General features: G+C 51.2%; 2 protein-coding genes and 1 non-coding gene across 4 annotated transcripts; 1 reads left to right on the top strand and 2 right to left on the bottom strand.

The window, feature by feature from the left end:
• Positions 1-480: 480 nt before the first annotated feature.
• CLIP3 (CAP-Gly domain containing linker protein 3) lies at positions 481-11,902 on the bottom strand. The gene is made up of 14 exons (XM_065899406.1): positions 11,774-11,902; positions 11,236-11,459; positions 8,083-8,222; positions 7,904-7,997; positions 7,555-7,716; positions 7,023-7,141; positions 6,278-6,514; positions 3,856-3,991; positions 3,588-3,716; positions 2,806-2,949; positions 2,615-2,738; positions 2,343-2,407; positions 1,890-1,962; positions 481-1,349 (listed from the first exon to the last, which is right to left on the bottom strand). The coding sequence occupies exons 2-14, from the start codon at positions 11,399-11,401 to the stop codon at positions 1,295-1,297; spliced, it is 1,644 nt and encodes a 547-aa protein (XP_065755478.1). The 5' UTR covers positions 11,402-11,459; positions 11,774-11,902; the 3' UTR covers positions 481-1,294.
• On the top strand, positions 1,556-1,628 carry TRNAV-CAC (transfer RNA valine (anticodon CAC)). Its single transcript has one exon. It is a non-coding gene; the product is annotated as a tRNA-Val (tRNA).
• A 1,982-nt stretch (positions 11,903-13,884) lies between the features above and the next one.
• THAP8 (THAP domain containing 8) lies at positions 13,885-25,146 on the bottom strand. 2 transcript variants are annotated; one of them, XM_065899436.1, is made up of 4 exons: positions 25,064-25,146; positions 16,205-16,397; positions 15,649-16,043; positions 13,885-14,035 (listed from the first exon to the last, which is right to left on the bottom strand). In XM_065899436.1, the coding sequence occupies exons 1-4, from the start codon at positions 25,144-25,146 to the stop codon at positions 13,885-13,887; spliced, it is 822 nt and encodes a 273-aa protein (XP_065755508.1). The 2 variants fall into 2 exon arrangements, with proteins under 2 accessions (XP_065755508.1, XP_065755509.1); XM_065899437.1 differs by having other exon boundaries at positions 15,772-16,043.
• Positions 25,147-25,517: the final 371 nt, after the last annotated feature.

The raw sequence follows: 25,517 nt of genomic DNA, 5'->3' as shown, positions 1-25,517 counted from the left end.
GATTTGGTGTTTTGGACCTGTGACCAGAATGTAGATTGAAATGGGGACTCCAGGATTTGGGATCCCCTCAAGGCCTTGATGTCCCTCATGTATGAGATGGAGGCTTGAGGATTTGGGGTTCCCTTGGGGCTGGGGCTCTTGGAATTTGGGTGTCTTGAGATCCATGGACTCAGGGCATTGAAGTCCTCTGGTTTCCAGGGATGAGAATTCCTGTTTGGGGTTTCTGGTGCCTATGAATAGGGCTTGAGGTGCCCTGGGGGCCCAGGATGCATATCTCCTCCATCCCAGGCACAAGAACCTCCATGATTGAGGTTTCCTGGGGGCTTGGGATTGGATTTTTTTAATTTGGGATTCCCTGGGGATTTGGGGATTCCATGATTTGGGGATCCTGGGAGTTAGGGCTTTGGGGTCTCCTAGGGGCTCTAGGACTTGGGGGCACAGGGGAGTTTAGGACATGTACTCTGGGGTTTGGGATCCTCAGAGTCCCAGAATGGGACCTCCAAATTTTGGGGTCCCCCCAAAGGGGGAAATAATTACTTTAAAAATAGAGAATTTTCTGGGAGCCTGGCCAGCACAGGTGCTGTGGGCCGCATGGGGTGGGCTTCGTACAAGGCACTGGGGGTTTCTTGAGGGTGCAGAGGATAGGAAGACTTGGGGGTCCTGTAATTAGCACTTCCAGTACTGTTTTGGTATCTGTAAATTGGGGGTGACAGTGGGCTGGTTAATGTGGGTCTCTTCTTAAGGGGTAAGAGCAGGGGCGTTCGTTAATGGAGGGAGTCTCTGATTGCAGTGTAGGGGGTTTGGGGTGACCACGGAGGTCACAACATCTTGAGGGGACTGATATTAAATGTGGGTTTGTTACTCTTGCTTTGGAGGTGTTTCTTTCAAGGGGACTTGATGGTGGAAGGGGGGGGGTCTTTGTTAAGAGGGAAGGGTTCTGATCCAGTGACTAGTGACTCAGGAATGTTCTGCTGTGGAGCATTATGTAGAGAAAGTCACCGTCATTTGGGGTGATGTGGAAACCTGTTATTGGGGGAATCTCCTCTGAGGGGTTGGGACTAGCCTGAAGGTACTACACTTAGGGAATCTCTTTCTGGGTAACATAGGGCCTGTATTTGGGGGGTTATCATGAGGGAGTCTGTTAATAATGGGGCCTCAGTGATCGAGGGCTGGCTAATGGGGGTCTCTATTCTGGATGTGTTACTGGGAATCTCTATCTCAGGGTGACTCGGGGGCTCCTTGTGTCAGGAGATGCTAGAGGAGGCTCTGTGTCTCTCTCAGATGTCCAGAGCCTCTAAGACTGCATCTCCGCCCTCAGCATCCAGGGAAACCAGCAACAGAAGAGCAACCTGGGGAAGAGAACTGTGTCACACGCTGGTGCAGGATGCGGGAGCATCTGGATCCATCACCGCCCAGCTCTTCCCCGAGTGTCTGGGATTTGGCCTTTCTGGATTCTGCCTCTGTCTCTCCAGCTGTGCCCTCTCAGGCTCCCGTGGAGCCGAAGGTGTTCTGCCTCTTTTACCTGCCCCTTAAAAGTTGGAAGTCACCAGGGATTTCCCTGGTGGTCCAGTGGTTAAGACTCTGTGCTCACAACACAGGGGGCCCAGGTTCGATCCCTGCTCAGGGAACTAGATCCCGCATGCCGCAGTGAAGATCCCGTATGCCACAACTAAGACCCGGCGCAGCCAAATAAAAGTTGAAGTCACCAGAATTCACTATGGGGCCTCACTCCCTAAAGACTGCTTCTGGGTAAGCTAACTAGTCGTATGTTTTCCTAACTTCTATTTCCAGCCCCAACCCAGAAGTCCAGACTCCCTGTGTCCAATGGCCTGGTGGATGCCTCTCCCTGAATATCCCACAGGAGAGGGGGACCAAGGGTTGCTACGTACCTGGAGATGGAGTTCTCTGATGCGATGTCCTTTGGGGTCCGGACTGTTGTGAAGGTGCGTTTGGGCTGCGTCACTGAAGGGAAGGGCAAGGTCTCAGGTGAGGGCATGATAGACCGACCTCTGTCCTCAATATCTACCCAGACTCTTTTTCATTAATATTTATCCACGTCCCCAATATCCTACATTCCCAATAGCCATCTAGACCTCTTGTCAATAATATTCCCTGTGTCCTCCAAGACCTACCCATGTGTCCGGTGCCTGCTCAGAGCCTTGTCGTTAACATCCCCATCCCTATAGTGCCCATCCTTTTTGGGATCCTGTCTCATCGTTTTCCTGGACCCTGTGTCCCCAATTAAATTCTGGAGATTCTGTCACCAGCATATACCTGAGGACCCAAGACCTTTCTTCCTATCCCCAAATCCACACTCCTCCCACAGCCAGCCCCCAACTCACTTGTCACTTGATGTACTTTTTTGGCTCCAACATTATCCCCAGGGGGGTCAGTGGATCCACCAATCCTGGGGAGACACGAGGAGTGGGAGGAGTCAGAGCCGCAAGAGGCCAGGGTCTGACCAGGAGCAGAGCCCCGGGGGGCCTACGACGAAAGAGCTAGGGTGTGGGGGTGGATATCCACACTGTCCTCCTGGTCCAAGAGGAGGAGACATCCAAGCAGGGGATCAGGATTCCGGGTGGTGCCCTGAGTTGTGACCAGAGTTTGGGCTCACCTCTGAATTCGAGATGCTGGTGCAAAGACTCCATGCCGTGGGGGGCAGGTGAAGTACCGGACACCAAAGACAGAGCCATCATGTTTGCCGGTGGGCTGGTCTAGCTCTATGCCGTACCAGTAACCTGCAACAGGAGAGTGTCAGGATGCCTCAAGGCCCTGCCTGCCCCCAGCCCAGATAGCTATCCTCACCTGGGGCAAAGTCTGTCTTCCCATAGAAACGCACGATCCCTTGCTTCTGGCCTGCGACGAGGACTTGGTCTCCAACCTCAGCCTTAGCTCCTTCACGCTGCTGCAGGCTGCCCAGAGATGGGGATGATGAGGGCTTCTTTTTACCTGGCAGGAAGGGGACAAGGGGTGAGGGTGAGGCCTCCAGATGCCAGCCCTGGGGGCCCCGTGTCACCCAGAAAGCCACAAGGTAGAAATATCCTGGTTCAAATGAGATGAGCCTTCCCCTGAAATGGGGTTAGGGGGTGGGCTTGAAAGGAAACAATCCCAGCTGCCAGAGAATGGGGGTGGGGGCTTTGGGCCTGAGGGACAACTAAGTCAAGAACCTACAGAACCTCAAAACTCTTTCTCAAAGTTGAAGATATTTGGGCCAAGGGAAAAACTGAGTCTCAGAAGTCAGAAACCCAGAAACTGTCCTTTTAAAATGAAGGGGGGAGTTAGGTCTGAGGATAAATCAAGTCACTAAAGCCAGGAACCCCATAGATTCTTCCCTAAAACTGGGAGAAAACCTTTGGGTCTAAGGGGAAACTAAGTCATAGGGGGCAGGGAACACACAGGTCCTTGCAAGAACTGGGTGGGACCAGTACTGAGTCAAAGGAGAAACTGAGGCACAAAAGTCAGGAACTCAGAGGTCATCCTCTAAAATGGGAGTTTGAGCCTGAGGAGAAACTGAGTCACAGAAGCTGGGCTATCCACAGAATATCCTCAAGAATGGCTCTCGTCACTCCTAGGGCTCCCCCTCTGACCTTTGTGTTCCCTGCGGCCTTTGCCTGTGACACGGGAGAAGTCCATCCGGGGAGTCCGCGGTGTGGAGGTGACAGATGAGGGAGGTGCATCCACTGCCTTGGAGATCTTGGACACAGAGGCAAAGAGACCTGGGGGGACAGAGCCTGGGCTGGAAGTTGTCCAAGCCTCTGCCCTCTGACCCCCCTCATCACCTCCCAACCCCAGCACTCAGCAGCAGAACTACTGAGTGGACCCCACCATCACCTTCTGGGCCCCAGTGGGACTGACCCTGCTTGGGAGGGCAGATGAAGTACCGGACACCCCCAACACTGCCATCATTCTTGCCCTCAGGTTCATCCAGTTCCACGCCCACCCACTGGCCGCTGGCGAACTCCGTGGTACCGCAGAACCGCAGTGTGCCCGTCTGAGGAAACAAGGGAGGATATGGCTTGGGTGCGCCTTGAGAGGCCATGATAAGGTCACCGGCACACAGGCAGCATGGTGGGATGGATGAGGGAGCCCCAGGCTTAAATCTCAGCTTGGACATCACCATTCACTGGTTGTATAACTTAACTGTGCCTCAATGTCCTCATCTGCGAAATGGGAACAGAAATCTCACCCACCTTACAGGATTGTTACAGAGCTGCACTGTCCAACGCAGTAAACGGCCACTAGCCACACATGACGATTTAAATTAACTAAAATTAAATGAAAATATCATTTCTCCAATCACACTAGCCACATTTCAAGTGCTTAATATCCACATGTGGCTCATGGCTAGTTCACTGGACTACACGGACATAGAACATTTCCAATCTCACAGAAAGGTCTACTGGACATGAATGCTAGAGACACAAAAGCCCTCAGAACAGGGCCTGGTGCTGAGTAAGGGATCAGTAAGTGTTGCCTATTATTATCCTGTAACTTCGGTAAAGGGACCTCACGGGGCCTCAGTTTCATTTGGAAAATGGGGATAACAGTCCACCTCAGAGGCTGGTTATTCGGTGGAAACATTTTTAATATATGTGAAGTTGCTTAGCTGCAGTGAGTGTGGTTATTATTTGTGAGAGGCTTCTTCACTGCTCTAAGCCTCAGTTCCTTATCTATAAAATGGGCTAAATAATAGTGCCTACTTTGGAGAGTTGGTGTGGGGATCAGAACAGTGCCTGGCACCACAGAGCCAAGCCCTATTCTAAGGGCTTTACACATTTTAACTAATTTAAACCTCGAAAATAATCTTAAAAGAGAGTGGATATATGTATATACATAACTGATTCACTTTGCTGGTCAGCAGAAACTAACACAACATTGTAAATCAACTATATGCCAATACAAATTAATTTAAAAAAATAAAATAAAATAAAATAAACCTCAAACAACCCCCCTCAAGTGGGTACTATCAGCCCCATTTTACAGATGAAGAAACTGATGCCCAGAGGTGAAATCACTGGCCCCACAGCTGGTAAGTGGCAAAGCTGAGATTTGCCTGAGCAAATCCCTGAGCCTGAGTTCATAACCACTGTGCTATGCTGCTTCTCTACAGGCAGAGATTGTTATTACATGTCTTCAGACAAAGAGTTTCACCTTTCGGGCTTCTTACAGTCTTCTATATTGTAAAATGGAGAGAATCAACCCATCCTGCTTTCAAAATTGTCACACTGATTTGATTAAATCATGTACAGAAACTTTCCAGATGGGGCTGATGCACGCAAAACTCTTGATTACGAAACAAAATGTGACTTTTATGGCTTCTCACTGTACAAAGAAACAAAATTCAAATTCACTCCAGTGGCCTGCAGGTCTGGTGAGATCCAGCCCCTTCTAATGTCTCCACTTCACCCTCCCTAGATAACTCCCCTCCAGTCACACTACCCCTCCCCTCCTCTGGGACTTTGTACCTGCGTTCTCCTCTGTCTCCATATTTTTGCAAGGTGAGCTCCTTCCCTTCTCAGCTCAGATATCACCTCCTCAGAGAAGCCTTCTCAGAAGACCTTAGCTAAAACCACCTCGGCCCTCAGCTAGGGCCAATTTATTAAATCCAAGCATTTAATGGTTTTCAAAGCCTTTGTTGCTACTGGAAATTATCTTAACTATGGGTATACTTTATTGACTGTCTCTTCCTCAATAGAAATGGAGTTCTATGAGAGCAGAGCTGGGGCTAACACAGGCCTTTACCCCAAGGACAGGCTGCGTCCAGCATGGAGCCTGAGGGACACCAGGTAAATGAATCAAACTTGGAATGATTGGATGAATAAAGATCTCTCTGTCCTCTGGGACTTTATACCTGCTCCCCCTCCCTAGGGCCCCCTTCTCCCTTTCTTCTCCTGGCTCATTCCTCAGCATCTTCAAGTGAGCAAAGTATTGACCACTCTGGGAACACAAGTGGCCCCTGGATGGGAACCACAAGGCCCAGGGGGACCCAAATGGGGCAGAGTTGCGCTGATCACTCTGCATGTGCTTCCTCGTGAGCCGTGACAGCTCTGGGCTGTCACTGTCAGGAGGTGGATCTGTCTTCCCCCTTGGACTGAGAGCTCAGCTTGGGTGGGGCACAAAGGAGGCACTCACAGAACAACTGTTAGACAAAATGAATACTGTATGCATGACTGGGAGGGTGGGCAGGCAAAGGGGAGAGTCTGCACTCTGCCCAAAGACCCAGCTCTGAGGGATAAGGGCTGAGTCCTGCCCGCCCTTCCCTGCTCCAGTCCCTGACCTTCTGGCCATCCAGTAGCACGCGGTCTCCCAGGCGCAGGCCCAGTGCACTGAGCATGAGATTGCCTGGGACGTTGTCATAGTTGGGTAGCGTAACCTTGGGGAGGGCGCAGGAGAGCGGCACAGCCTCCTCCAGTAGCGTCCGCAGCTCCTTGGCCACCAGCGCCGCCTCTGCCTTGTCCAGGGACATGTCCATGGGGTCTGGGACCACCTCCGCTGGCACCTGTCCCTTTCGGTTCTGGGGGCCAACAGGAAGAGAGGGAGCAAAGACTCAGTGGCATAGGCTGCACTCCCAATGAGCCCATACCCCCAGAACCCCGGGTCGAGGTGAGGCAGAGGTGGGAGTAGGTCATACCCTGGGCCGACTTGGAAAGAGGAAGGGGTGGGGCATTAAGGTACAGCCCACGATCCCCAGGGAAGTCCACCCCTGAGACCTCAGGTTGGGGATGTCAAGTATGGAGCCAATAGGGAATGAAGGTCCCACTCCAGTGCTGTAGGTCATGCCCTCAGGGCCAAGACCCCAAGCCCGGAATGGGGCCATGTGAAGGACAAACACTGAAAATGGGCTCCTGTGGTACCGGGTTAAGGATCCAACTGGGCCAATGGGGAATGAGAGCTTCAAGAAACTCAAGTGGTCCTGCCCCGCCCCCTCCCCCGCTCCCATCCTCTGCAGAGGCCTGCTGGCCAGAAAGCGGTTGGGGAGGAAAGAGAAGGACGGTAACAGGACTGGGCCAGGGTGGCAGTACCCGAAGCGCCGGGTTGGCACCGTGTTCCAGCAAACATTTGGCCGCGCCCAGGCACAGGTTGGAGGCAGCGATGTGCAGGGCTGAGCCATGGTTGAAGTCACTGCACGTGGAGTTCACCACTGGGAAGTGGATGAGAGGAGGGTTCCGGGTGAGCGCCCTCAGCACCCCAGCCCTCCCGCTGCCTTCCAGCCTCCAAAGTCCACCTCTTCATCCATCTCTTAACCCGCAGGCCCCAGCCCGCACCCCCCACCCCCCGCCACGGCAGCCTCTGACACAGAGCCCCGCCCCTCCTCGGCCACCCCCCTCCCAACCAGCTCCCGCCAGGCCCTGACGTTTTGGACCCCTGAACTCCTTCTCCCGCACCTTTCGCCTCCCGCCTCCCACCCTGGCCTCCCATGCCAGGCCCCATCAGTCACCTTCCCCGCCTTCTCACTCGTCTCCTCCCCCAACACCTGGGTACCCTCCTTCTGCTTCCAGCCCCCCCCGTCCTCGCCTAGGTCCTGCCCCTCCCAGCCCGGCCCTTCCTCCTCACCTCGGGGCCGTGCACCCTTCAGTAGCACGCGCACGAGATCCGGCACGTCAAAATAGGCCGCGTAGTGAAGCGCGTTCATGTTGGTCCAGCGGCTGCGCAGGGTCACGTCTGCGCCCAGTGCCAGCAGCTGCTGCGAGAGGCGTACAGCCGCCGCGGGGTCCCCTGCGTGACAGCCCAGGTCAGCTTGGGTTCCCTCCTCCAGAGTGTGGGCCCAAGGCATGGGGAAGGCCCAGGGATTTAGGGACTGCACTTTGGGATCTTAGGCTGTGGGGTCCAGGATGGAGGTCTGAGGGCCGGGGTTCTGAGAGTGTTGGGCGTGGCAGTTAGGTTTGGGGGTTTGGACCCTCACCTACTCCGTGGGCCCCCGCCTTGCACGCATAATGGAGCAGTGTCATGTCGGTCAGCCCATCACGATCATTCACGTGGCAGCCTCGACGCAGAATCTGGGAGTACCAGGGGACCAGGGAGGGTTACCCAAACACGTGAGGATCCCCTTCCTCTCCTCCCTCGCTTCCCCAGCGCTCTCACCTCATTGCCAATGACATCAATCTTGTGCTGGACTTGGGGCACCCACTGGCGCACGATGGCGAACAGCTCAGGGATGGTGGTCTGCGGGTCAAACAGAATCTCCTGGCAGGCAGGGTCGTTGGGGTCGAAGAAGGTGAAGGCTGGGGTGGTGAGAGGTCCAAGATCACCCCAGGCAAACTGTGGACTGACCCCCCCTCCTTCCATCCTAAGGCAGAGGAGCTCTAGACCTTTAAAACCTTCTAATACAGAGTCTGACACTGGTGGCACATGGGCCACAGGCACTTTCTGTGTGGCCAGCGGGAGGTTTCAAAATCAGGTCTCACATAAAAATGTGGATGCCGGGTGTGTCTTGAAAAACTGGAAGATCATATAGCAGCAAACTCCACCCCATGAAACAAGAGTGTGGTAAGGAGTCTGCATGCCCAAGGGGGCTACTGCTCTAGCACATGTTGCCCCGTCAGGGCATGGTTTAGCCAAATCTCCAGGGTAAAGAAAATTAAAAAGCCGGAAGTCACGGTTTTTATGAAAAATCTCCCCAAATTTCAATTACTGTGCAGTCCACATAAAATGGATCCATGGGCAGGATCCAACCCGTGGCCAGCCAGGGGGTACCCAGAGGAACTTCCATCTCCCTCCCCCCTTTAGAGTGTTGCCTTGTAGTAACGTCAGCACCCAGCACAGGGCTGGCACAAGGCAGGAGCCCAGTGCATGTTGAACGGATGAGCAAACGAATGACCAGATGACACAGGGCCCAGGGACGTACCGCATAGAACGTGTCTCCCGGAAGCAGCCTGTGTGCTCTTTTTAAAACCCCAGTCACAGCACAGCTCTCCTTGGCTAAGCCTGCCCTGGCTCCCATCACACTCAGAGTACAGACCCAAATCCTCAGCCTGGCCCACAGGCCCTGCACAAACTGGCCTCATCTGTTCTCTGCCCTCTCCCCCTCACTCGTTCCCCCCCCAGCCACACTGACCTCCTTCTGTCCTTCCAACTCGCCAGGCAAATTCCTCTCTCAGGGCTTTGTGCTTGCTGTTTTTCTTGCCTGGGCCCGTCTTCCCTGAGATCTTCCTAAGGCTTCAGAGAGGCCTCCCCAGACCACCCTGGCTAAATCAGCACTTCTGCCTTTCTTTATCTCTTGCCCTTTTTCATTTCTTTAAAAATATCACTACTTAGGGACTTCCCTGGTGGTCCAGCGGTTAAGACACTGTGCTTCCTATGCAGGGGGCCTGGGTTCGATCCCTGGTCAGGGAACTAAGATCCCCATATGCCACGCGGCGTGGCCAAAAGAAAAAAAAGAAGAAAAAAATCACTACTTAACATTACTTGTTTACTCCTTCTTCCCTCCCTCTTTTCCTCTCTTTCTCTTCTTCCTCATTCTCTTCCTTTCTTGCTTGTCCCCCTCACTAGGACGTTTCCAGGCTGCCTTGTTCACTCCCTTATCCATGCAGGAGGCGCTCTGTCAGTCTAGCTGAATTAATGTACAAATTTAATAAATACACGAGTTCCTCTTGGAGTCCACCTTAGCCCTCTCTCTGTCCTAGACTACATTTTCAGATTTCTTCACATTCTGTGACGAAACCCTCTTTGTTCTACAGGCAGGATTCCTGGGGACAGGGGGCAGATACCCTAGACTCTTTGAGTTCCCAGCAGGCCACAGGTCCCAGCCACATCCAGCCACATTTCCAGTGGAGATTTTCCAGTTTCCCAGGGTGGATACCCGGCCCTAGACACCCAGATAACGTTCTTATTTTTCTATCAGACTGAGGGCAACTTATGGCCTCTCTGACCCACCTCTAGTGGGTGACATGTCCACAGATGCCACCCCTCCTGCCCTATCCTGATGACACCTACTCTCTGAACTTGGAACCTCATTTCCGAACTTACAGCTGCCGGGGATTCCCAGCCAACATCTTTTAAAAGCCTCCTCCTATATCTAATTCTGGCTGAGCTCCACCCTCTCTACCCAGTAGCCAGAGGGAGCTTTTAAAAATATAAATCAGACCTGCCCCCCCACAAACTGCTCTCCCCCGCCATCACACTTAGAATATATCCAAAGTTCTCACAGTAGCCTTTAAGGCCCTTCCAGATCTAGCCATTGCCAACCTCTCATCTCAGCTCCAATCACTCCCTAACAGCAACACCAAGATTTTCCTTCTGCTCCAAGCTCAGTCCTGCCTCAGGGTTTTTGCACTTGCTGCTTACAGCCTGGAACACTCTTTCTCCAGCTCTCCTATGGCTGATTCCTCCTCATGCTCTGGGTCTCAGCCTAAATGCCACCTCGTCAATAGACCCACCCTGACCACTCTGTCTCAAGGTGCTGCCCCCTAGTCATTCTCTATTATATCTCCATCTTTTATTTCTTTCATAGCATCCACTCCAATCTGAACTTATCCGATTTATATACCTATTACTTGCTCAGTCTTGCCTTCTCTCCTGAGAGCAGGGATCATGCCTGGATTGCTCACCATTAAATCTCCATCTCCTAGCACAAGGCTTGTCACGGAGTAGCAGTGATGGATAAACAGTGCTTGGTGAACGAGTAGACACTTTCCTTTTCTCCAAGAGGCCACCCTCTCAGCTCCACATCTTCCTACCTCAGAGCCTTTACTCCTGCGGTTACCTTGCCTGGGACCCCCTTCCCCTAATCTTGTCCCTTGTTAACCCTCAATTCATCCTTGAGTCTCCCTCAAATGTTCCTTCCTCAGGGAAAGCATATCTTAAAAAGCTCTTGCAGAATTCGGTTCTTAGCAAACACAATTCTCATCAAGTCTTGTAATTATGTACTTATATTTTTATACTTATTTGTGTGGTTGTCATTGAGGCCTGTGAGTTCTCTTAGGCAAAGACTAGATCTGTCTTGCTCCATTCTGTGCCCCCAGTTCCTAGGTCCATAGCAGGCTTTCCAAAAATGCTTGTTTAATGACTAAATGACTGAATGATGTGTCATGAACCAAATATTATGATTATCCCAATTCCATTCTCCAGTGGGTGAATGAATTAATGAAGGAGGGGGGGAATCCAAGGGCCACGACTCCTCCAGAACACCTTCAAATCCTCCAGATTCCTCCCACCATCTCCACCAGCAGAGTTCAGCCAAACCTCCCTGGCAACCCAAGGCTCCAGGCCATATTGCTGAGTGGGGAGGGTGGTTACCGTAGTCCTTGGGGAGGGGGGCAGGTGCCGAGGGGTGCACAACAGGCTTCTGCCGGCGCTCCTGGGTGGGGCTGGGGGGCTCTGGGACAGGCTCATCCTCCTCCTCCTCCTCTTCTCCCTCCGCCCTGAGCGGCGGGGCCATCGGGGCGGGATCTGTCTTAGTCATGGTCCTTGGTGGCCCTCAGTGGGCAGGTGCAGAGTTGGAGGTGGCCTTCAGGCAAATCCTGGGGGCAGAGGTCAGCTAGAGAGGGTGCCCCAGTCTCCGGAATCTGAGCCCCCCAGACGCTCACCGGGCTCCGGGTGGCTCCCACGCCCCCAGCTCTGGATTTTGGGCAATCATAGGGACGCCAGTCACCCATCAGAGGACGCTGGTTTGTGGGCCCAACGCCTACCACTTCCCCCAGGCCAGTCCCCCATTCTTCTCCTCCCGCGTCAGGGCCCTCAGTCTAGGCCGCCCCCTCCCCCGGTTTGTTTATCTCAGGATGCAGGATGCTTTGCCCCTCCCCTTCTCCGCGGGCCTCCCCTCTACCCATCTTACCTCGGGTGTCTGGGGCTGGAGACCAAAGCTGAAACCGGGGAAACTGGAGTAATGGGGTGCCAGTGTCTGGGGAAGTGATGGGGGAGAAGAAGACAGAGAGAAGGGGACGAGGCCCGGTCGCCGACGGGGGATGGGGGTGGAGAGGGAGGGGCGCTGACGGCGCATGCGCTGTCACCCCCAACCAGGCGCGGGGGCGGAGACACTGCGAGGCTGCTTGCATTGATGAAAAGGCTGGAGGCAGCGGAGGGAAGGGTATAGACACCGAGGACGGGGAGTAGAAGAAATGGCCACGAAGAAGGATGTGAGGCATGGAGACAGAAGGAGAGAGATGAAGCAGGGACAAGGGCAAAAAGAGAGGGATGGGAAAACGGGCACATGGATTATTGTCCATCCCGCTGTGATAGCGCCTTTGCGAAGGCCTGACAAACCAGACCAGTTTGGGCAGGGGTCTCGATGTGTGGTAGTGGTGGGTGTTTTCTCTCTCTGACATATCAGACCTGACCTCTACTCCATGTCCACCCTAGACAAGGGATGTCTCAGAGGGATGATTTTGTGGAGACTCCTATAATCACCGTCATTGTCATTATCACATAGTGCGCACACAGCACTTACCCAGAGAAGTTAAGCCATTTACCCAAGGGCATACAGCAAACAGGTAATGGAGCTAAGACTTGAATCCCAGTGGCCTGGCTATAGAGCCTGGGCTTTTAATCACCGTGCTACATGGCTTTGGCAGTGCCTAGGGGATAGATCTGTCAATGGACTCCTCCCCCCAGAAAGGCCTCCAGGAGCCAGCCCAGGGATGAGGCCTTCCTGGCCCCATCATCCTGGCTGGGCTGTCACACCTGACTGGCTGTGGCCTGCACTGTCCACAATCATCCCAGCCTGAACAGGGCTAGCTGACTTTGCCTTCCACCTCTCATCCTTCTAATGTGCAGGCCCAGTAGCTCCATTAAGATTTTTCCAGAATTTCATCCCTCACCCCAGTCCCAGGCCCTAATCCTGGTCCATCCTTCATCCTCTCCCACCTGGACTATGGCAGCTCGCCACAACACTCCAATATGCAGCCAGAGGGACCTATTAACACCTATCACATCAAGACCTTCCTAAAGGCATCTGCTTGCTGCACCTCACTGCAGGTAACAGCCAATGTCTCAACCACAACCCACAAGTCCCTGTGTGAACTTCCCTGTCATCTCTCCAATCTCACCTCCTCTCACTCTCCCCCTCAGTCACTCCACTCTAACCACCCTGGCCTCCTTGTTCCTCCTCACCCCAGGACCTCTGCACTGGCGTTCCTTCTGCCTGGAATGCTCTTTCCCCAGATACCTGGTTCCCTTACTCCTCTCTTTTAGGCTTTCGCTTATTGGTACCTTTCCAATGAGACCTTTTCTGCTCTATCTAACATTGCATCCCAACCCCACCCTCCTCACACACACTCACTCCCTTCCCTGCTTCAGTGTTCGCCATAGCAACACTGTCTTCCTCCGGCTTATACCTTAGATGGTAGGGTATGTGCAGAGGCCGTTCTTCTCCCTGGAACATCCAGTCCACGTGCCTTCCAGGCCAGCTCCTTCTCATCATCAGGTGTCTGCTCAAACATTGTCTCCTTAGAGAGTCCTCCCTCCCACCCAGCCCATTACATTTCCATTCAGTCTTTATGGCACTTATCACAACCTGGAATTATACTGTTTATTTACTAGTTCATCTTCTGCTCAAGCAGAAAGTGAGCACCACGAGGACAGGACTTCTGTCAGCTGTGTTCACTGCTGTATCCCCAGCTTGGCACCAGCCTTGGCAAAGGGTACAAGGGGCTCTTCAGAACCAGGTACAACTCTCTCCAAACAAACAACCCTTGCTCTGCTCTGAGAATGTTTTACTGACCGCAAAGATTGAAGGTGGGGTTGGGACCTGGTTCCCAGGGTAATCACTGCTGACAGGGGTCTTGGGCCCAGGTCAGCCCTAAGGTTCAAGGGGTCCCTAGGAGGAGGTGGTGGGAGCCAGGGTCCTGGGGGAGGCACTGCTATGCCCCAGGCATGGGTTATGGGGCTGGGCCAAGCCCACATTTGATGCGTCTCTCTTCCTCTGTCTTCTGTCATCTGTCCTGGTCCTTATGCACTGGGAGTCTGAGTGTCCAGGAGCTCAGGCTTGGTGTCCAGGGTGGGAGGTGCAGGAGCTTGGGCAAGGACCACAGCTATGTCAGGCCCTCCACAGATGATGGTGAAGGCTTGGGACTCCTCAGGTCCAGGGAGCTGGGCCGTCCCAGGCAAAGAAGTAGTAGAGATGGAGGACACAGGGGAATGAGGGGAGTGAGGGGAGGGAAGGAGGGAAGGAAAAAGTGGGGGCAGGGGGAGAAATGGTGAGGAACAGGGAGGTAGAGGTGGGAGGGGGGTGTCAGGAGACAGAGAGAGATATGGGCAGAGAGAGATGTGAGGAGAGAGATGTGAGAACCAGAGAGACATTCATGAGGGTATAAAGAGGTATGGGGAAACAGGGAGAGAGATGTGGGGGAAGAGAGACACGGAGAGACAGATATGGGGGGTGGGAGAAATGTAGGGGCAGGGAGACAGGGATATGGATATGGGGGATAAAGATGCAGATGAAGAGAGACATGGGAAGTGGGGAGATAGATGTGATGACAGAGACATGGGGGCAGAAAGACAAAGATGAATGTGGGAGAGAAAGGAAGAGGTTGAGAGACAGGGATGGAATGGGGACAGGGGAGGCAGAGAGAGACACTGTCAGCCCAGGGGCCCTGGCAGGGTCCATGAAGAGCCGCAGGCCTGAGTCTGAGTTATGTCCTTGCCCCCACCCCCACCCCCTCATATGTCCCTCTTGCGCTCCAGCATGGTTCAGGCCACAGTCTCAAACATGAAGCCTCCGGGGACAGCCACTGCAGCTCTAGCTGACTGCTACTATCTGGGGATGCAAACCCAGTGCTGCTAGATCTGCTGAGCCTTCAGGAAAGACCAGAAAATATTTTACAGCATTACTGAGGCCAAAAGAATAATATCTGTGGGCCAGGCCCAACCCACTGGCTGTCAGGTTGAGACACCTTAGCTACAGAGGTACCTCAGGGGCTTTCTGAAACCCCCTCCCACCTCCCTTGTCCAGGCAGGAACAAGGGCCCTGGGACCTCAAGCTTGACCCTGGGGTTTTAAGCAGGAAAAAGGCCTGGTCAAATTTTGATTTTTAAAGACATGGTCCCCTTGGGAATTCCTTGGTGGTGCAGTGGTTAGGACTCTGTGCTTCCACTGCAGGGGGCACGGATTCGATCCCTGGTCGGGGAACTAAGACCTCACAAGCCGCGTGGCGTGGCCAAATAAAAAAAGACATGAGCCCCTCCGCTCCCCACGCCAGAAAATACTCAGCAGTAAAACATAGGGGCAAAAGGGCCTTAGATAGGGCCTGGGAGACTCTAGTATAGAGTTGCAAACTCAAGCTTTATAGGGGCCAGGCAGGGAGTGCTCCCACAGAGGAGCACAGGCCTCCTCTGGGGCCAGACACCTGGGTTTGAATCCTGGCTCTGCAACTTACTGACTGCCTGGCTTTGGGCAAGTTACTGGACCACTCTGTGCTTCAGTTTTTTCATATGGAAAATGGGGACACGAGCAGTTTCAATATCAAGGTCATAGTGAGTTTTCAATAAGTTATTTACTCTGTGTCTAGAAGAGAGTAAGGGCTGCTTAAATATTATAATATTATTAATAGATGGAGCAGCCACTATTCAGCTCCCACCGATAGTTGCTTGGCATTGCCAGACTGATTTTTTTCAAGCCAGAAATTTGGAAACACGGGTGAAATGTTCTGACTTTCAACTCTGGACTCTAGTTTAGCCGAAAGCACACCCACTGTGTGGGCCAGGCAGGGCACTCACCGCGCGCAGCCGGCCCCGGTGCGCCGGCGCCAGCAGGCTCTCCGCGCGCAGCTGCTTCGCCAGCTGTTCCAGAGCCCGCAGCCGCGCCTGGTGCCGCTCATGGCGCCGCTGGAGCCTCCGCACCCGCCGCTGCAGCGCTCCCAGCGCCGCGCCCAGCCCGAGCCAGGGGTGCTGGGCCGACACTCCAGGGCGCGGCCCCGTGGGAACCGGCGGAAGCGGCAGGGGAGTCAGGAACACGGTGGCTGGGACCTCGGGGCCCCCGGATGCTGGCCCCAACACCACAAGCTGTACGGGGCCAGGGGCCGGGACGGCTGGACCAGGGGACAGGGACGTGGCCTCCTGCGGAGTTGGAGGCACGACTGGTTTCTCGGTGCTTCGGGAATTCGTCTGCCTCTGGAAGACAAGGCAAGGGTTGGGGGATCGAGGACATCAGGGCCGGACTCCAAGGAAAATTCCTCAGGAGTGGAGGGCTGAGAGTCAGCCTGCAGGAGGGACCTCCCTCAGAGGGGAGGGCGGGGGATCAGACTCCAGCAATGGGACTCTCCTGAGCTCACCTTGGCGGGCGGCGCTCCGGAGAAGATGGAGGGCACAGCATCCGGCCGCAGGTAGCGCACGCCCCAGCGCCACTGGAAGCAAGAGGGGGCGAAGTGCTCGCTGCACAGGTGCTGGTGACAGCTAGGCACCCAGTGCTCACACCCCATGTGCCTCAGCCAGGCCTGCAGCCGGGGGCCATCCTTCAGGGGGAACCTGCCGGGGGGCGGGGTCAGCGAGATCAGGTCCAACCCCACCCCTCCATGAGGATATGCACACCCAGAGGTCCCTGAGCTCCAAACCTCTGCCTCCCCTGGGCCAGAATCTGGCCCTGCCTCCCAACCAGGCTCTCAACCTCCTACTCACATCCAGTTCTTCAGGCTCCACCTTTTAAACACCCAGCATCAGCCCACCTCTCCCACCTCCGCTGACCCTCGCATCCAGCCTCCAGCCTCCCCTGGCTGGGTTTTTGCAACAGTCTCCTTCCTGGTCTCTTTACCCACTGTCACTCTCCCTTCCCCTCCAGTCTGTCCTCAGGAGGCAGTTTACAGAATTGGACAAATCTAGAATGTGGGAGATCCCATATTCATGGGGGTAGGGGTGGGATTATAGATTAAAAGAGATTTAAGAAACATCAGTCCAAAGGCAGATGTGGACTTTGTCTGCAACAAGCCATTCTGTAAAAAGACATTTTAATATGATTGGGGGAAACTGAACATGAATTGGGTATTAGATGATTGTAAGAAGTTAATTTTGCTAGGTGTGATAATTATATTGGTTTAACCTTCTAAATAGTCATCTGTTGGAAAAATATTCTGAAATATTTATGGATAAAAGACCTAATGTCTGGAATTTACTTTAAAATACTACATTAAAGATGTACATGGGAGGAAGGTGGATGAAAAACATTAGCAAAATGTTGACAACTGGTGTAAATGAGTGATAGATGCACGAGGATTCATTTGAACAACTCTATTTTTTGTGTATGCTTGAAAACATGTTAAAAAGTTTTTAAACAACTTAACAACAACAAATAACCCGATTAAAAAATGGGCAAAGGACTTGAATAGACATTTCTCCAAAGAAGATACAAATGGCCAACCAGCATATGAAAAGATGCTCAACATCATTTATCATCAGGAAAATGCCAAACAAAACCACAAGATATCACCTCATAACCATTAGAATGACTACTATACAAAAACAAACAAACACAAAATAACAAGTGTTGGCAAGGAGGAGCAGAAACTGGAATGCTGTGCACAGCTGGTGGGAATGTAAAATGGAGCAGCCTCTATGTATGGCTGTTCCTCAAAAAATTGAAAATAGAATTACCATATGATCCAACAATCCCTCTTCTGGATACACACCCCCTAAAAATTGAAAGCAGAGTCTCGAAGAGATATGCGCATACTCGTGTGCATAATAGCATTATTTACAATAGCCAAAAGTGTGAAGAAACCCAAGGGTCCATCAACAAATGGATTAGCAAAAGGTGGTATATACATACAATGAAATATTATTCAGCCTTAAAAAGGAAAGAAATTCTGACACATACTATAACATGGATGAATCTTGAGTACATTACGGTAAGTGAAATAAACCAGTCACAAAAAACCCAAATACTGTATGATTCCACTTATATGGGGTATCTAAAGTAGTCAAATTCAAAGAAACAGAAAGTAGAACGGTGGTTGCCAGGGGCTGGGGGGAGGGGGAGGGAAATTGGGAGTTCTTGTTCAATGGGTATAGAGTTTCAGTTCGGCAAGATGGAGAAGTTCTGGAGGGACTTCCCTGGTGGTGCAGTGGTTAAGAATCTGCCTACCGACGCAGGGGACATGGGTTCGATCCCTGGTCCGGGAAGATCCCACATGCCACGGAGCAACTAAGCGCGTGCGCCACAGCTACTGAGCCTGCACTCTAGAGCCTACGAGCCACAACTACTGAGCCTGCGTGCTACAACTACTGAAGCCTGCGTGCCTAGAGCCCGTGCTCTGCAACAAGAGAAGCCACTGCTCGCCGCAGCTAGAGAAATCCTGCGCATGGCAATGAAGACCCAATGCAGCCAAAAATAAATAAATAAATTTAAAAAAAAAAGTTCTGGAGATTGGTTGCTCAACAATGTGAACGTGCTTAATACTACTGAATTTAAAGATAGTTAAGAGGGGAGATTTTACGTTATGTGTATTTTACCACAATTAAAAATTTTTTTAATTTTAAAGTTATTTTTTAATGAATTAAATAAAAGCTTTCCCAGTGGGAGTGATAGGGATTATCTGATAAAGCACCCTCTACAGGCGCCCAACGACTTCTGTGTCCATAAGAAGTAGTGCCACCCATTAACTGGTGCCACTGTCCCCAACGTCTCTTTTTGCCGTCTTTTATAGCAATTCACTTTCTATTTAGACCTTGGTTCAAGACTGTCCACAATAAAGACCTCATTTCCCAGCTTCATTTGCAGCTAGAGGTGGTCACATGATTAAGTTCCGGCCAGTTTGTTCTGTGGGAGCTGCCAGAAACTGTGAAACATTAAAGGTTTATTTTAAGCAGCATTAGATAACTAATACAGTCAGTCATCCACATCCCACCTTCACAATGTCTTCCATATCTGTGACTTTTTTTTTTTTTTTTTGTGACTTTTTTTTTTTGCGGTACGCGGGCCTCTCACCGTTGTGGCCTCTCCCGCTGCGGAGCACAGGCTCCGGATGCGCAAGCTCAGCAGCCATGGCTCACGGGCCCAGCCACTCCGCGGCATGTGGGATCTTCCCGGACCGGGGCACGAACCCGTGTCCCCTGCATCGGCAGGCGGACTCTCAACCACTGTGCCACCAGGGAAGCCCTGTGACATTATTTACTTAACATTTTTCTTAAAATTGACCAACTTAAGTATTAAATGAAGATACCTAAAAGAGAAACTTTAAACCACAATTGAAAATGGAATACCAGTATCAATTCCATAAATAGGAGTTAACCATAAAAACACCTGATATCTTTACTTGCTGAGGGCTATAAGGCCTGCTCTCTCTTTGTTAAAGAGTAAGGAGTGTTAGAGGGTGGGGGACAATCCCATCCATAGGAGACAGGACAAATAAACTCAGGCATATGCACACAAAAGAATACCATGCAGCTCTAAAGTAGGCTGAAGGCACTGTATGAACTGATATGCTATTGTCAGGCATACATTATGTGAAAAAAGCAAGGTTCCAAATAGAGTATATCAGCTTTTAGTAATTGTGGCAGCCTGAATAACGGTCCCCCAAAAGACATCCATGTCCTAATCCCCGGAGCCTATGAATATTGCATTTCATGACAAAAGATGTGATTAAGTTAAGGATCTTGAGATGGGGAAAATTATCCTCTACATCATCCAGGTTGGCCCTAAAAGCAGTTGCACGTATTCTTATAAGAGGGAAGCAGAAGAACATATTACCACAGATAAAAGAGGAGACGCAATGTGACGACAGAAGCAGAGATTGGAGTGATGTGGCCAAAAGCCAAGCAATGCCTGTGGACACCAGAAACTGGAAGATGCAAGGAACAGATTTTCTCCTAGAGCCTCCTGGGGAATGCAGCCCTGCTGACACCTTGATTTTTGGCCCAGTAAAACCGATCTGGATTGTGAGAGAATAATTCCTATTGTTTTAAGCCACCAGGAGTTTGTAACAGCAGCCATAGGAAACTAACAAAGTAATAAAGGGGGAAACAAGAACATATGTTCAGATTTGCTTGCATTTGCATAAAGAAACACTGGGAAAGACACATAAGAAAGTAAAGAGGCCACCAGTGGGGAGAAGGTGGATGGGATGGACAGAGGTTGTTGGTGGGGAGCAAAGGAAGGCTTCTCAGGCGAAAGGCAGACAGAGAGAGAAGTGGGGGATAGCTGGTGAATGAGGACAGAAGGGCTGACTCAGAGGAGAGCATGGCATCCAAAGAGCAGAACCCCAGGGCACAGAGCCAGGAACTCTGGCTGCTGCAGTTCCTTCACCCTCAATCTGAGATCCAAATGTTCTCACCAGCCTCCTTCTGCCTGGACACGAACATGAAATCCCTTGTACCAGCACTTCCTACCTACTCCTGGGCAGAGACTGCCAACTGATTACTCCACGTCCACTCTCTTCTTCCTTACTAACAAACTCCAACTTTTTTGAGGCCATAATGTGCCCTGTTAGACGACTGTCTCCCAGATTCCTTTGCAGTAGGTGGGCCATGTAACTAAGTTCTGGCCAATACTTTCATGTTGGGTGAGACATCTAGGATGGTACCTTAAATGTGAGAGGGTTCTCAAATGGAATCAGAAGCAGCTCAAGGCGCAAAGGAGGAAAGTAATATCATAGAAAACCTCTTCCTAATTTGGTCTTGTTTTTATTCTCTTTTGTTCCTCTAGATGGCAACATTTATGATAGGAAATGTCTCTCTCTAAAATTCTACCTTAAGTGCACAGCCAGTGTCCTCCTTTTTTTATAGAATATTTTAGTCTTGTTGGCCATTCTATCTACAGCACTGCTAGGAGTTCTTCTTTTCTTCCTTACTAACATAACTCAGAATGTCTTCAGGGTGGTTAACTGCCCATCAAAAGACTACATTTCCCAGGCTCCTTTGCAGTTTTGGGAGGGTGACCAATGATGAAGAACCCGCCGTTGGGTGGGATTTCTGAGGCTTTGTAAAGGGGACCAGCTCAGTTTAGAGTTGTGTCTCTTTTGCTCTTCGTCCCTTCTCTTTTCTCCCTACCAGAAATGTTTGGGCATGATGGCTAAGGTACTTGGCAGCCACTGGATGGATATGAAAGATGGGACCCTCATCCCTGATGATTGTGGAACTGTCACACCAGCGCTCATCTGCCAACCTCTATACTTGCTTCATGTGAGAGAAAAATAAACCTTGCGGTAAACTGTATTATTGTTCAAGACATTTTCTGCCCTTCCCCACACGAAGATACACATTTCCACTCTACTGACCTGACGCTTGCCATAGACTTGCTGTGGCCAAAGAAGTAAAAGTGATATGGGCCACTTCTAAATATGCAATTTACCAGGAGCCATTGGGTGATTCTCCCCACTTTCTCTTTTCCCCCCTCCCACAAGACCACCAATATTCCAGGTAGGGGAGGCTCCTTCAGCCTGAATCCCCAATTAAGATACAGTAGAGAAGGGCCACAAATGGCCGACAAAGGACATTAGTGTGAGTGAGGAATAAACCTTTGTTGTGGTAAGCCACTGAGATTCTGTGAGTTTGTTACTGTAGCATAACCTAACCACGCTGATTCCTACAGACCCCGTAATTTGGTAAAGCCACTATTATTTCAGGAATTTGTTACTACCAGACAGATGCAATTCCTACCTGTGAGACACCTCCCCCTGCCATGAGAGATGACTGTCATTTGTTCCTGAAAGGGCCTAAATCACAACTAATGAATGTTTCCTTTGGCACCCAGGCAGGAATTTTGAGTTACTTCCTAGCAGCCACTTCCCTCAGTGTTTCACCTTGTTCCTTCCTAGCATCCATGCCCTCTCTTGAATCTCCTTTGGAGACTGCTCCTCACCAAACTCTTAGCTAAATGGCTTCTTCAAGAGTGACTCAGGGATGGACCTTGAGGTGGGAATGTGTCAGCCTGTGTGAGGAACAGCCTGGCAGCCACTGGTGGGATTTAAACAACACAGGCATGAACTGATTTTTATACGGTCGCCTGGCTGCTATGCACAGTTCTCACCGTTCTCCTTATTATTATGTGTGAAGCACTTAGAACACTTACCTGGCATACAGTAAGTGCTCTTTAAGCAAGTTATTATTGTCATCGCTGTAAGGGAAGCAAGCGTAGAAGTAGGGAGACCAGCAAGCATCTATCACAGCGTCTCATTAAGAAATGATGGGGACTTCCCTGGCGGTCCAACGGGTAAGACTCCGCGCTCCCAATGCAGGGGGCCCGGGTTCGATCCCTGGTCAGGGAACTAGATCCCACATGCATGCCGCAATTAGGAAGTCCACATGCTGCAACTAAGAAGTCCGCGTGCCACAACTAAAGATCCCACATACCACAACTAAATATCCTGCATGATGCAACTAAGAAGTCCGCGTGCCATAACTAAAGATCCCACATGCCACAACTAAATATCCCACATGCTGCAACTAAGACCCAGCACAGCCAAAATCAATAAAGAAAGGAATATTAAAAAAAAAAGAAAGAAAGAAAGAAATGATGGCAGCCTGGGCTATGCTGTGACAGCAGAGGTGATAAGAAGTGGTCAGACTAGGAATGTGGTGGGTTTTCTTTCTTTCCTTATTTCCTAATAGTTTAGTGAGGATTCTGTCATTTGCATTTACAACTGTATTGCCAAGGAGTTAGGGCTTTTGTTGTGATTGCTGCAGGATGGGACTGTTTTGGAGGGTAGAGTCAAAGGATGGATTAATGGACTAGATTGGGGGCAGTGGTGCTGAAGAAAAGAAAGGATCAACTTGTGTCCTCAGTTCTTCAGTGATTGACCCCGCACCTATCTATGAGCTTTGTCAGGGCAGGAACAAGATCTGTCAGGGTCCTTTGTGTCCAGCAGGAGCTTACTTACTACAGGAGACGCTCGGAGTTGCTGACTTAATAAACGATGTCAGAGTGATATATATTAAAAAGCAAGTCTGGACATACTGATTTAGGTTCAAAGACTCCTCTGCCCTCCTCCTCCCCTGAACCAGGGTCCCTCAAGGGATAGCTGGGACATGGCATTCTGAGTTTCCTGAGGAGCCCACCTGAAATGCATTCATTGAATTCATCCAACAAATATTTACTGAGCACCCACTACGTGCCAGGCACTGTTCTAGGTGGTGGGGACACAGCAGGGAATAAGACAGAAAAAAATTCCTGCCTTCATGGAGCTGACATTCCAGTGGAGGAGCCAATAAATGAATATATCAAATATGTGGTATGCTAGAAAGTGGTAAATGTTAAAGGGAAAAATAAAGCAGGAGGCGAATAGGGAGAATATGTATGTACTGGGAGAGGGTTATCATTTTACAGAGTGGTGGTCATAAAGGGAAGATCTTTCCAGGCAGAGGGAACAGCACAGGCTGTTCAGAACAGGGAAAGGTCCTGGGGCAACAATGTGCCTGGCATGCTAGAGGAACATTGAATAAGCTAGTGACACTGGAGCGGAGTTAAGTAAGGGGCAGGAGGGAGGAGATGAGGTCAGACAGAGAGTAGGGATCCAGCTCCTGTAGGGCTTTGTAGGCCTGTTCTCTGCCTGCTCCAGCCTCACCTTCTTGTCTTTACAGAGTCAGGTGGGAGCTGGGGAGGGGATCTGAGCCCTGAACAGACTGTGGGAGCAGGCTGACAAATGGAGAGGCTACTAAAATAGTGCAGTCATGCAGTCGGGAGGTGACACTGGCCAACACCAGGGTGGGGGCAAGGAAGGGGGTTAGAAGTGGTAAATTCCTGATAGACTTTGAAGGGAGAGCTAACAGGATTTGCTAATGGACTGGATGAGGAAATGTGTCCTGGCCCACTTAGACTAAGGCCACCAGGGACAAACATGTAGTCTAGGGAAGTCAGGTTTATTTACCACAGCAATAAGGGAACTGTACACCAGAGATACTGTGGGGAGTTTCATCAAACAGGAAAATTATCATTATTTGGGTTTGGTGAATAGGTGAAATTTAGGTGAAATGTAAGTGAAACAGTGTTTGGATAGGCTCAAAGCAAAGCAGAACTGTGTGTAAAGGGATCAATATCAGACCTGGATTACAAAGTGGACCCAGGGTCTGTCTCCTTGGAAGCAATAAAGTTTGGATAGATGTGGAATACTGTGTCCAGAAACCCCTTACCTGAAGCTCTGCACCTGGACTGTAAATCAAGGTTGCTTCTCTGTGTCAAAGTGACTCAACTTCTCCAAACCTTAAGTAAGAGGTTTCATTCTTACTGATGTAATTTCAAACAGCAGTTTGTGATGGCCTACGATTTTAGAGAACAAAGCTTCCTAGTAAGAAAGCAGCAGTCACTCAAAAGAAGGGGAGTTTTGGGCTTCCCTGGTGGCGCAGTGGTTGAGAGTCTGCCTGCCGATGTAGGGGACATGGGTTCGTGCCCTGGTCCAGGAGGATCCCACATGCTGCGGAGCGGCTGGGCCCGTGAGCCATGGCCGCTGAGCCTGCTCGTCCGGAGCCTGTGCTCCGCAACGGGAGAGGCCACAACAGTGAGAGGCCCGCGTACCAAAAAAAAAAAAAAAGAAGGGGAGTTTTGTCACTTTCCATCTGCAACACGTCCCTGAGAAAAATATAGAAAATTTTTTTCCTATTAACTCTTCAGCTAGCTTTTCCCGTATCTGTCATTCCAGCCAAATAAATAAGAGAGCAGGTTTTTTGTTGTTATTGGGTTTTTTTTGTTTTACAGTTCAAGCTAATTTTACTTTCTCAAGTGTGAGAAAAGAGAAGAAGTAAAGATGACTCTAAGGGTTTCTAGCCTGAAAGACGGTAAGGATGGAAAGCTATTAACTAGGATAATAAAGGATATGGGAGGTTTTAGGAGAGACAAAATCAGGAGCTTGGTTTCGGATGTTTTGAGTTTGAGATGCCTCAAATCCGTGGGGATGGCGAGTGGGCAACTGTAGGCTCTTTCTGAGCCTGGACCAACCTCACTTCTGTCTACACGGCCCTCCCATTCCTCCGCTCGCCCCGTTCACTACCTGCAGTTAATCGTCTACCCCTGCTGTTTCACACATCTGCACCTTTACATGTGCGGTGTCTACTGTTAGTGAAACACTGGGAACACGGTCTCTTCAACCTGCTAACCCTGCTTCCAGACACCGGCAAGATGGACTAGGTCCCCCGCACTGCTGCACTTACCCTCGGGCCCGCCCCCACAGGGCCCCGCCTCCCTGCAAGCCCCGCCCCTCGCTTGTGCTCACTTGTAGAAGCTCACCGGGCGGTTGTCCGCGCCCAGTTGGCCCGCATTGTTGGAGCAGTTCGGAGCCCGGCAGTACTTGGGCATGGCTGTCCAACCCAACTGGGTTTTCCCCGGTCTGAAGACGCACTTTGGTCCTCGCCGGGCGCCGCCGAACCCCGCCCCGCCTGCGCGCTTGCAGCGTGCCTGACGTAAGGGGCCCCGTCACGTGCCTGCGTACTGCGCGCCAGGCAGTGTTACCACAGCTACGCCCTCATCACGTGGCAAATGGAGACAAGCGAGAATGTCTGCGCAAAGCCGGCTCTTTGCTACCCGGACCTCATCACATGATGGGGGAGAGGTGGCGTCAAGGCGTTTCTGAGTCTGCGCCAACTCTTCAGTCTTTTTCAGCTCCACCCTACGCTTACATCCGGGCGACTGCCACTGCGCGGATAGTCGCCCTTCGGTGAGGGTGGGGG

Source organism: Phocoena phocoena, chromosome 20 (genome assembly GCF_963924675.1).
Source record: "Phocoena phocoena chromosome 20, mPhoPho1.1, whole genome shotgun sequence".
NCBI classification, from domain to species: domain Eukaryota; kingdom Metazoa; phylum Chordata; class Mammalia; order Artiodactyla; family Phocoenidae; genus Phocoena; species Phocoena phocoena.
This window is presented reverse-complemented; position numbering and strand designations above follow the sequence as displayed.